We start from the raw sequence: 12,523 nt of genomic DNA on the forward strand, positions 1-12,523 counted from the left end.
GGCCGGTACGGAAATTGAACCAGCGCCGCTGGCCTTGTTCTGCATTACAAGCCAGTTGTTTAGCCCACTGTGCTAAATCAGCCCCTGTATGCATCGGCGTATATGTGCTGATGGTAGTTGGTTGCTGATTCCTCATTAGGGTGAACCAGAGAGGGGGAGTTATTGAGGTTCCAGACACGCTGATGGTGAAGCCCACCTCTGGAGGCGTTGTTCCTCTTCTGGAAGTTCCTGAAATGGTCTACTTGCCAGTTGGCCTGCTCCCGAACATGGTGCCTCACTTGGGGTGGCAGTGTTGATGTCAAGGCATCTAATTTCCCAAGCTAAAATGGCACCACGATGCTCGGGTCTGTCCATCTTGGGGCTATCTATGAGGATCCTGATGTTCCAGGTCCCAAACTTCATCTTGATGAGTGGAATATGTTGTGTGTGTGACTCTTTGGGTGCTTGTTGCACTCTGACCACCACACAGTTCCCAATTCCTTGCCCCAGCCCTCCCAAAAGTCTGTCCCACCCCCTAGCTCTTTGCTCTAGTAAAGAGGACCTATGTGCCCACCTCTGTCCTCCAGCTCTCCTCTCTATCCCTTCTTCCCACTCTCTATCCCTTCTTCCCACTCTCTTCAGTTCCTTCGCTCTTGCACTGAGCCACTACCCTGTGTGAGGGAGCTACCAGGGTCACTTTCCCCCCTCTGGAGTTGAGGGCTTGCCGCTGTTTATTCATGATGTCAAGCCTTGGGATACCGAATTTGAATCAGTAGTCAGAATTAAAGATGAAGTTCTACTCGGGGGTGTTTGGCAGTATTTATTTGCAATTCACATACAGTAAGTTTACAGTAAGTTCATTCAATTCTCGTGTTTACATTTGAATATGTATTGAGTATGATTAATGAACAGCTGGAGAAGGGAAGGCATACAGGGGGTCGTCCCCCGACTTCCGAGTGAGGGAAATAAACCTAATGTTATATGGGATGCAGGACTGAGCAGGTGAAACGTTGAGGCTATGAAATACACTGTTTGTTTGAGTTAGTGACTGAAGCAGAAACCACGTCAACATTTAAGAATAGGCTAGGGAAAGAGTTATAAATAAGTATAAGAACAATGGACCGCACACTGGTTCAGTACTGCTGTTTGTGTGAACGATAAATACCAACATGGGCTGGTTGGCACAAATGGCTTGCTTCTGTGTTGTAATTTCTTTGTAATACTGTGTATAATGGATGTCATAACAGCTGGTGATGGAATGCAATTGCAGTGTATTGGGAGGACATTAGACAACTTGCCTTGTGGGGGATTGGACAGTTAAATTAATTGTAGGATTGTAAGGATCACAAGAGGATTTACTTAAGGTATTTAATAAAATTAGTGAAAATGCACTTCATTTTTAAAATTTTTGAACACCAAATTTACCGTTCAAACAAAAAATGACCAGCACTTCCTCGTAATCAATGCAGATCCATTGTTTTAATAAATTCCTTGCTCTTATTCTTACTCTATAAAATGCATTTCTTGTACAGTAGTGAAGTAAATCTGCTACTGAACCGGCAATGTGGTTTACTTTATGGACCCCCAACTTTGTTGAACTTGCCATTCTGTTCAGTGTTTGAGGCAGTGTAATTTACTTCCCAAATTTCTCTTTTTTTTTATAAATGTGTTTTATTCAGTTTTCATGTTTTATATTGAACAAATTACAAATTGTTAGAGAGAGAAAAAAAAACACGCAAAAATTAACATATATATTTACAGGTGAGCATCTTCGTAGTAATAACTGTGGCCTCCCCCTCTTTGCCGGCATACATATTTTACATTCCCCAACATGTTTATTGGCATTTATTTAGTTTGGTTTTGGGCCTTAGCTAGCCATCAAACCCCCGTAACGAGCCCGTAGCCCCCCCCCCTCCCCGCCGGCTACCTTCCCCCGACTATTCTTCCTCTTGTACGTTGGCCACAAACAGGTCCCGGAACAATTGCATGAATGGCTCCCACGTTCTGTGGAAGCCGTCGTCCGACCCTCGGATGGCGAATTTGATTTTCTCCATTTGGAGAGAATCCGAGAGGTCGGACAGCCAGTCTGCAGCTCTGGGCGGTGCTGCTGACCGCCAGCCAAACAGGATTCTACGGCGGGCGATCAGGGAGGCAAAGGCAAGGGCGTCCGCCCTCCTCCCCAGGAATAGATCTGGCTGGTCTGAAACCCCGAAGACCGCCACTATCGGGCATGGCTCCACCCTCACCCCCACCACTTTGGACATAGCCTCGAAGAAGGCTGTCCAGTACTCCACAAGTCTGGGGCAAGACCAGAACATGTGGGCGTGGTTGGCCGGGCCTCTTTGGCACCGCTCACATCTGTCCTCCACCTCCGGGAAGAACTTACTCATACGGTTTCTCGTTAAGTGGGCTCTATGTACCACTTTTAGTTGCGTCAGGCTGAGCCTTGCGCACGTGGAGGTGGAGTTGACCCTATGCAGTGCTTCGCTCCAGAGTCCCCACCCTATCTCCATCCCCAGGTCGTCCTCCCATTTCCTTCTTGTTGCGTCCAGTACGGTGTCGTCCCTATCTACCAGTCGGCCATACATGTCACTACAGTTCCCTTTCTCTAGGATACTTGCGTCCAGTAGGTCTTCCAGTAGTGTCTGTCGTGGCGGTTGTGGGTACGTCCTTGTCTCCTTTCGTATGAAGTTTTTGAGCTGCAGGTACCGTAGCTCGTTCCCCCCAGCTAGCTGAAATTTCTCTTGTCAGTTCGTCCAGTGTTGCGATCCTGTCGTCCGTGTATAGGTCCCTGACTGTCAGTGTCCCCCCGTCCTGTCTCCACCTTTTGAAGGTGGCGTCAGTCAGTGCTGGTTTGAACCTATGGTTGTTGCAGATGGGAGCCTTGTCCGACATTTTGTTCAGGCCAAATTGCTGCCGCAGTTGGTTCCAGGATTGGAGGGTGGCTGTCACCACTGGGCTGCTGGAGTGTTTTTTGGGTGGGGATGGGAGTGCTGCCGTGGCGAGGGCCCAGAGGGAGGTCCCCATGCAGGAGGCCTCCTCCGCACGCACCCACTCGGCTTCTGGCTCCTGGATCCATCCCCTTACTTGCTCGGCTGTTGCCGCCCAGTGGTAGAATTGTAGATTCGGGAGGGCTAGCCCCCCCCTGGATTTTGTTTTCTGTAGGACCTTCTTTGGGATCCTAGCATTTTTACCCCCCCATACGAACGCCATGATAAGTTTGTCCAGCGCTATGAAGAAGGCCTTGGGGATGTAGATCGGAATGGATCGAAACAGGAAGAGGAACCTGGGCAATACGTTCATTTTGATCGTCTGGACTCTTCCTGCGAGGGAGAGTGGGAGTGTGTTCCATCTTTGCAGGTCCTTTTTTACTTCCTCCGCCAGGCTGGTGAGGTTCCATTTGTGGATCCCTTTCCAGTCATGGGCTATTTGTATCCCCAGGTAGCGGAATTTATGCCGGGCTTGTTTGAACGGCAGCCCCTTTAGTGCTGCGCCCCACCCCCCCCCCCCCCCCCCCCCCCCCCCCCCCCCCCCCCCCCCTGCTGGTGTACTGGGAAGATCTCGCTTTTGCTCATGTTGAGTTTGTAGCCCGAGAAGGCTCCAAACTCTTTCAGGAGCGCGATGATTCCGTCCATGCTGCTTTGTGGGTCCGAGATGTAGAGGAGCAGATCGTCTGCATAGAGTGAGACTCTGTGCTCTCTGCCTCCCCTTCGGATCCCCCTCCAATTTTTTGCTGCCCTGAGCGCAATTGCTAGCGGTTCGATTGCTAGTGCGAACAGCAGTGGGGACAGTGGGCATCCTTGTCTGGTGCCCCTGTGCAGCTGGAAGCCAAATTTCTCTTTTATCATCTCTTCCTTTTTTTTAAGCAAAGCTCTTAAACCCTTCTTTTTGATTGGCATTTATCACACCCTTATTTTTGCATTTTCTCCTCTTCATACATAATGACCACTCTTTTAATCCCCACAACAGTACAAAAATGCCCCTAGATGTTTTGTATGTGGATCTTGTAATTGGAATGACAGTTGTTCAGAATACAACTACACGTTTGAATTTCTTTTCTAACAATGAAACTGAGAAATTTTGCGCATGTTGTAGTTTAGGATGAGCTTTGGTAAACCAACTGATTTCAATTAAGATTTACTCGTAAAATAAAGGAATATTTTTCATTTTGCTACAGAGATGTGTAGATTGTTGCAAATATGTAACAAATCAATTATTTATGTCTGCCTACGCATTATACATTTTCTTGTAGGTATTGATTAAAAAGAGCTATGATCGGGGCAGGAGGCAGCATCGTAGGAACTGGAAACTTAAAGAACTGGACAAGGACCATGAAGACATGGGAACAGATGATGAAAGGTATAGTCTAGCTTCTTTCCCCCCTCGGATGACAATACAATAGACTTATGGGGTGATTACTTTGAAAGTAACATGAAAGCTAATAACAAAATGTTTGTAAAATTCTGCAACATCAAATCTAAATAAGCCAACTCAAGTCTTTTTGGAAAAAAGTGCTTGGTAGATTGTAGATTTATGTGGAAATGTCTTGTTACATATTCAGATCATTCTTGTAGTTTTCTTTAAGATAACTTAACAATATGTTTGAAATTATGAAAGTATTTCAATTTTGAAAGATAATCGGAAAAATACATGAAAAATGTATTTAAGGAAATGCCATCACAGAGTTAACCTTGAGCTATGTTGGCTTGGTCCTTTTTTGAGGTCAGTTTTAAAAATGCTTTTACCTGATTTAAGTGTGACATCGTTCAGCATAAAAGTTTGTATTTAAGGGTCTGAATTTTGCGGTTGCAGTGAATGTGAAAATACTTCACTCTGATTGGGTGTTCACCCCGCTTAATGAAATCACTGCTGCTGGACACATTGACTTGGTGCCAGATTTAAAATTACTCTGGGAAGGGGAAATCCAAGTGACAGAAATCACTATTTGTTTGCGGGCAGCTTTTTCAAGGTCAGCAATGAAGGCAGTTGCTTCGTTGTTGACTGTAAAATGGAGACCTATGTTATTTAATACTATATAAAGAAGGGCTTGTTAGACCAATTTCACAGAGGTCATTACGTCTTGGGTGATAAGAAAATGGCAGGTTTGTTCAATTACCACCCTTACAGCCTGGAAACAGCCCCTTCAGCCCAGCTTGTCCATGCCACTAAGCTAGTCCCACTTGTGGCCCATATCTCTCTATACCCACCCTGCCCATGTAACTGTCTAGCTGTTTTTTAAAGGAAAAATTGTACCTGCCTCTACCACTGCCTCTGGCAGCTCGTTCCAGATGCTCACCACCTTCTGTGTGAAACAATTTCCCCTCTGGTCTCTTTTGTATCTCTCTCCTGTCACCGTAAACCTATGCCCTCTGGTTCTAGGCTCCTCTACATTTGGGAAATTATGTTGACTATCTACCTATCTATGCTCCTCATTATTTTATAGACCTCTATAAGATCACCCCTAAGCCTCCTACGCTCCAGGGAAAAAAGTCCCAGCCTCTCCTTATAACTCAGACCATCAATCCTGGTAGCATCCTCGTAAATCTCTTCTGCCCTCTTTCTAGTTTAACAATATCCTTCCTATAGTAGGGTGACCAGAACTGAACACAGTATTCCATGTTTGGTCTTGTACAACTTCCACAAGACGTCCCAATTCCTATATTCTTCCTTTTGACCATGGCCTCAATATCCTGAGTCATCCAAGGTTACTCTTTCTACCAGTCTTACCCTTCACTCTAAAGAGATGTGCTCACCCTGAACCCTAGTTGACACCTTTTTGAAAGACTCTCACTTACAATCTGTCCCCTTGCCTGCAAATAGGCACCCCTAATCAACTTTTGAAAGTTCGGGGCGGCATGTGGTGCAGTGGTTAGCACTGGGACTGCGGCGCTGAGGACCGTGGTTCGACTCCCGGCCCTGGGTCACTGTCCGTGTTGAGTTTGCACATTCTTCCCATGTCTGTGTGGGTTTTACCCCCACAACCAAAGATGTGCAGATTAGGTGGACTGGCCACGCTAAAGTGCCCCTTAATTGGAAAAATAATTGGGTACTCTAAATTTTTAAAAAAAGAAAAGAACTTTTGAAAGTTCCCGCCTAACACTCTTGAAACTGGCCTTGCCCCAATTTAGAATTTGGGCCAGAACCATCGTTATCCATGGCTATCTTAAAACTAATGGCATTATGGTCACTGGTTCCAAAGTGATCCCTCACTCCCGTCACCTGCCCTTCCTTATTCCCCAAGAGTGGTCAAGTTTTGCCCCTCTCTAGTTAGGCCATCCACATATTGAATGAGGAAGTCTTCCTGAATACACTCAACAAATTTCTCTTCATTCAAGCCCCTAGTGCTATGGCTGTCCCAGTTAATGCTGGGAAAGTCCCCAACTATTACTACCCTATTTTTCCGGCAGCTGATTGTAATCTCTTTACATATTTGCTCCTCAATATCGCGCTGACTATTTGGGGGCCTATAATACAGTCCAATCAAAGTGATCTCGCCCTTCTTATTTTTTAACCAGGTAATTACATCAGTTGAGCAGGTTCTACAAGAATTCATCATCAGGACATGGGCCTGAATTTTCATGTGGTTGAGGCGACTTTGCAAACCATTAAAAAAGTTGCTGGATCCCAATTCTGGGATTCCAGACCCCAATTTTCACCAGTGTGGTATAAGAGCCTGATTCATGCTGCAAGCCATACCCATATCGGCTTCCATTGTGGATGTAAGCATCCCCTAGTTTCCCCCGAAATTTCATGGTGTCGGGCCAGCTTTTCAAAGAGTCGTGGTTCATGGCCCCTCCAAGGAACATAGAACATACAGTGCAGAAGGAGGCCATTTGGCCCATCGAGTCTGCACCGACCCACTTAAGCCCTCATTTCCACCCTATCCCTGTAACCCAATAACCCCTCCTAACCTTTTTGGACACTATGAGGCAATTTAGCATGTCCAATCCACCTAACCTGCACGTCAATGGACTGTGGGAGGAAACCGGAGGAAACCCACGCAGACACTGGGAGAACGTGCAGACTCCGCATGGTCAGTGACCCAGTGGGGAATCGAACCTGGGACCCTGGCGCTGTGAAGCCGCAGTGCTATCCACTTGTGCTTCCCAAAGGTGTCGCAATCCATAGTTTCGTTAAATTTAAGTTCAAAGGCTCCATGCCAGCTATAGCAGTTCCATGCCTATTCTCCCAGTCTACAGAAACAATGAACGTAGTAATACAGTAGTCCCCCTTTATAACGCGGGTGTTGGGGTCCAAGACAGCCACCCGCGTTGTATCCGAGCCGCGGATATCCATGATGGGGGTTTTAAATTTATTTAAAAATCTATGCTAGCGCTTCCCATTGAGAGTCTACGGGGGGCGGGGGGAGAGGTCAGACCCCCGTAGACTCACAATGGGAAGCGCTAGCATAGATTTTTAAATAAATTTAAAACCCCCATCGTGGATCCAATTAAAATTTCAGCGGCCGGCTCACTGTGATCCAGAGAGGGAAGCTGCTCTCACTGAAACAATCAGCCGGCCGCTGAAATTGACACTGCCGGCTGCTCTCTCCCTCCAATCCAACTTTTAAGTTTTAATGTTTCTGATTGGAGGGAGAGAGCAGCCGGCAGTGTCAATTTCTTTTTTTTCCCTCCGGCTTGCCCCCTCTCCCCCCACATCCTCCAACTAGACCCCTCTCCCCCCACACCCTCCGGTTCGCCCCCTCTCCCCCCACATCCTCCAACTAGACCCCTCTCCCCCCAACACCCTCCGGCTCGCCCCCTCTCCCCCCCAACACCCTCCGGCTCGCCCCCTCTCCCCCCACACCCTCCGGTTTGCCCCCTCTCCCCCCACACCCTCCGGCTCGCTCCCTCTCCCCCTCTCCCCCACACCCTCCTGCTCTCCCCCACAGCATCCAGCTCGCCCCCTCTCCCCCCACACCTTCTGGCTCGCCCCCTCTCCCCCCACACCTTCCGGCTCGCTCCCTCTCCCCCACACCCTCCTGCTCTCCCCCACAGCGTCCAGCTCGCACCCTGTCCCCCCACACCCTCCGGCTCGCCCCCTCCCCACACCCTCCGGCTCGCCCCCTCCCCACACCCTCCGGCTCGCCCCCTCCCCACACCCTCCGGCTCGCCCCCTCCCCACACCCTCCGGCTCGCCCCCTCCCCACACCCTCCGGCTCGCCCCCTCCCCACACCCTCCGGCTCGCCCCCTCCCCACACCCTCCGGCTCGCCCCCTCCCCACACCCTCCGGCTCGCCCCCCCCCTGGCCCCCTCCCCCTTGCCCCCCCCTCCCCCCCCTCTCCTCTCCTCCCCCGTCCCCCAACACCCGCAGGGCCCCCCTCTCTCCCCCAACACCCGCAGGGCCCTCCTCTCTCCCCCAACACCCGCAGGTCCACCCTCTCTCCCCCACACCCCCAGGGGGGTCTCCCCCACACCCACAGGGGGGTCTCCCCCACACCCACAGGGGGGTCTCCCCCACACCCGCCCCCCTCCTCTCCCCCCCAACACCCGCCCCCTCCTCTTCCCCCCCCCCCCCAACACCCACCCCCCCTCTTCTCCCCCCCCCCCCCAACACCCGCCCCCCCCCCTCTTCTCCCCCCCAACACCCGCCCACCCTCGGCAGTGTCAATTTCAGCGGCCGGCTGATTGTTTCAGTAAGAGCAGCTTCCCTCTCCGGATCAAAGTGAGCCGGCCGCTGAAATTGACACTGCCCGCTGCTCTCTCCCTCCAATCCAACTTTTAAGTTTTAATGTTTCTGATTGGAGGGAGAGAGCAGCGGGCAGTGTCAATTTCAGCGGCCGGCTCACTTTGATCCAGAGAGGGAAGCTGCTCTCACTGAAATAATCAGCCGGCCGCTGAAATTGACGCAACTGACAGTTGGGGTCCAGAAGCCCCCCCGCGGTATATCGCGAACGTATATTGCGGAGCGCGGTATAACGAGGGACTACTGTAGTAGCATGTGTGGAAAAGCTTTTTAAAAAGTCATTCATTTATAACTTTCTACATTACTACAGCCCTTTAAAAACATCAATCATCCAGACTTTTAAGTTTCAATAGCAGAAACTATAGCACTTGACGCCTCTTTATCGTCTGTAAATAAACATTGTGCACTTGAGAGGATGGGTCACTGTGAAAGGGCTGTCAGTCAAACAAGGTTAACCTTTGGGCACAGCTGTTCAAACAGACCAGTGAATGTCCGTGCTCTCGGTCAAGCTTAATTGTGTATTCTTACTGGTGAGAGACGAGGAGCTAGGGAGAAAGTGAATGAGTTGTCCATGCAAAGTTAGTTTGTAGGTGCAGAAAGTAATCAAAAAGCTGATGTGATGTTGACTTTTACCTGAAGGTATTAGAATTTTACCTGAACACATTAGAATTCAAAAATGAGGAAGTGATATTTAGTTAGGCGTTAGACAAACTCGTGTTCAGATCCCACCTGTGGTGCTGATGGACGATATTTTATTCCCAGTCTTAAATTACAGGCCGCATAAATTTAGCTTGCATTTCTTTGAATTTAGAAGGTTGAGGCTGATTTGAGCAAGTTGTTAAAAAGATGGTTTCAAAGGGAGAGGTACAGAGAAACTTTTTCTTCTGATGGAGAACTCCAGAATGAGGGCCTAATCTTGAAAGTACAGCTAGATTTATTTAAAAAAAAAGAAATTCCAATTAAGGGGCAGTTTGGTATGGCCAATCCACCTGCGCTGCACATCTTTGGGTTGTGGGGGCAAGACCCACGTAGACACGGAGAAAATGGAGCTAGATTTAGTAATGAAATTATGAAGCACTTTTTCACTTAAAGGAAAGTGGAAATCTGGAACCCACTCAAACGTTATGGTACCTGATGCAATTGAAATGTTTGAGACCTGTGCAATGTATTTTGATATTCATACAATGATCTATGTAAAAAAGCTTGGCAGCTGAGTTGGGTTACTGATAAATCATGATTAATTTCATGGCAGAACATGCTGAAGGTGCTAAATGATCTTCTCTTGTTCCTATAAGCCAGCCATGCAGTGTTGGACAAAAGCCTAAAGATTTAGGCCAAAACAGGAAGGAGTGACAGGAATCAGCTGTTTTTTTTTAAAACATTGTGTAGCATTCATGGCCATTGTTGCAACCCCCATGACGACTACGGGGAAACTATTGCTGATTCTCTCCCCCCCCCCCCCGCGTCGAACTTCTGGAGTGCGCGCTTCTCGGATAGATGAGGCCCCCTCATTAAAGATTATCATAAAAGCCAATCCAATGCCGGGCCTGGTGTGGTTAGTTCTCACAGCAAGGACTGAGGTGGGAGCAAGTTACTGCTGTGAGCAGAATATTATGTATAGTCAAATAAATCTTTGTTATACTACAGCTGGCTTCCGAAAGTTACTAAAGCCACCTTTTCTGGTGCCTACCTAGAATGACCAGATTTATGGAATTTCAGTTGCAGAAATTGCCACAGTACAACAAGCACATTCTTAAGTATTGCTAGTTTAAAATCATAAATACTACCCTATCTATGCATATGTAGAGTAGGAGATATGGGGAAATGTGGAATATGTGATACTCCAAAATGAGGTAATGAATATGAAATAACACAAAATTCTTTAAATTGTAGGCAATACTTGGAATTCCTTGAAGACCTTGAAGATGATGATATCATTAGGAAGAATGTCAATATTTACCGCGGTAAGTTTTGCACTAAGATTCATGCAACAATGACCTAAAAGAGGGCAGCATTGACATTATCATGGAGGAAGTAGAAGAGTGAATATTACTTTTACCTTGCCCTTCCATTCCCAAATCTCTATTTGGAAGAAATCTTTCTTATAACATATTCTGCAGCCTTGTGGAGCAACAACATCTCAAATATGTTGTTTAGTAGTAGGTGTAGAAAGTATAATTTACCACTAGATGGCATCAATGTCCTATCCATTGCTTGGAATTTACGGGTGTAAAAACTTGGAAAATTAAGTTTTGTGGTGCAAGTATCTGGTGCATCAAAGATTTTTTTATACCGTTGCAAGTCTCTGGATTTACTATGGATCAGCTGTGTCTACTTCTAAATCTTGTATTGCAGGCAAACCTGACTGCAATGCGCTATTTTCTGACTGGTTATGATAACAGTAGTCGAGACAGCATACTGTTAAAACCTGTATGTTATTTAGTGGAGGCTTCAGTCTACTCCATTTGACACCATTACAGTCAAAGTTTTAGTTAACAATATGATTGTAAATTTGACATCCTTTAAATGTTAAACTTTTTGTTCATAGATTCCTCAAAAATTCCAGTTGAAAGTGATACTGATGATGATGGTGCTCCTCGGATAAGTTTAGCAGAGATGTTGGAGGACCTTCATATTTCTGTTGATGTCACGGGCGGTGCGGGAGCAGATATGATAGACTGAAGCAAACCTTCTTGAAATAAACAATTCCATTTGTTCATAAAAGTGGTAACTTGAACAATTGTCTAATCTTATCTGCTGTATTAACAGAGTTCACTTTGTATAAAGATCAGACCGTTGCATGTTCTGAAGCATCAGAACTCGTGCGCAGAAGTGTTTCAGCCTAGTCTAGCCAGCACAGTGTGCTCCTATTCTAAAATAACAATTAATCTTGAAATGGAGTAATTTTTAGCTAATTGCTCATGGGGAGCATGCTAACTCCAGTTTGTGTGTGTAAATGTTATGAAAATATATACAGGACACACAAACACCTCATTTCCTTTGAGACTTGGATTTAAATCATCTTCATAAAGTATCCTTTTTATCACCAAAGGATTAAATTAAGCCTTATGTTTTCGGCAGTACAGTGAGGCAGTGGTTAGCACTGCTGCCTCACGGGGCCGAGGACCCGGGTTCGATCCCGGCCCTGAGTCACTGGCCATGTGGAGTATGTACATTCTCCCCGTGCTTCTGCGTGGGTTTCACCCCCACAACCCAAAAAGATGTGCAAACTAGGTGGATTGGCCACGCTAAGTTGTCCCTTAATTGGAAAAAGAAGACTTGGGTTCTCTAAATTTATTTTTAAAAAGCTTTTATGTTTCCATATGCAAATATTCTAAGATCTGATGCTTACAGTATGAATTGCTAATAATTCTATATACAATAATGTTTGTTGCAACTTGGAAGTAGTACAGAAACTTTGATTTTAAATAAAGCTAATTCATCATATTAAAACCTCTTGAAATAAAAATATTAGATTAAAAAAAAGTATTCACCGTCTTATTTCCCTGTCACGATCCCAGAACATCTGAAAGCAATTCACGGCCAGATAAATGTTTTGACATGTCACTGTAATGTACAAAAGACAGCAGCTAATTTGTGCACAACAGCATCCCGCAAGCAGTAATAAGATAAACCGACTAATATACCTCTTGCTAACGTTCTGATGGTAAATGTTGGCCAGGATAGAATGAACTATCACGCTCCTTGTCAAATACATCCACGGGATATTTTGCATTAAGTTGAGAAGGCAAAGGGGATCTTCTTTTAACACTTAATTCAAAAGACATCACCTCTGGCAGTGCACTTCTTCCTCCATGATGTGGAGATGCCGGCGTTGGACTGGGGTGAGTACAGTAA

The 12,523-nt window shown here is 46.6% G+C and overlaps 1 protein-coding gene across 4 annotated transcripts in view; it reads left to right on the top strand.

The window, feature by feature from the left end:
• Positions 1-12,151, top strand: part of nmd3 (NMD3 ribosome export adaptor) — a 56,144-nt gene extending 43,993 nt beyond the window's left edge. For all 4 annotated transcript variants that reach the window (XM_038816174.1, XM_038816176.1, XM_038816175.1 and 1 more), the window contains exons 14-16: positions 4,232-4,338; positions 10,559-10,629; positions 11,214-12,151. In XM_038816174.1, coding sequence (XP_038672102.1) covers positions 4,232-4,338; positions 10,559-10,629; positions 11,214-11,347 — 312 coding nt within the window. In that variant the 3' untranslated portion in view covers positions 11,348-12,151. The remainder of the gene's footprint in view (positions 1-4,231; positions 4,339-10,558; positions 10,630-11,213) is intronic.
• The last annotated feature ends 372 nt before the right edge of the window (positions 12,152-12,523 follow it).

This window comes from Scyliorhinus canicula, chromosome 13, assembly GCF_902713615.1.
Source record: "Scyliorhinus canicula chromosome 13, sScyCan1.1, whole genome shotgun sequence".
NCBI classification, from domain to species: domain Eukaryota; kingdom Metazoa; phylum Chordata; class Chondrichthyes; order Carcharhiniformes; family Scyliorhinidae; genus Scyliorhinus; species Scyliorhinus canicula.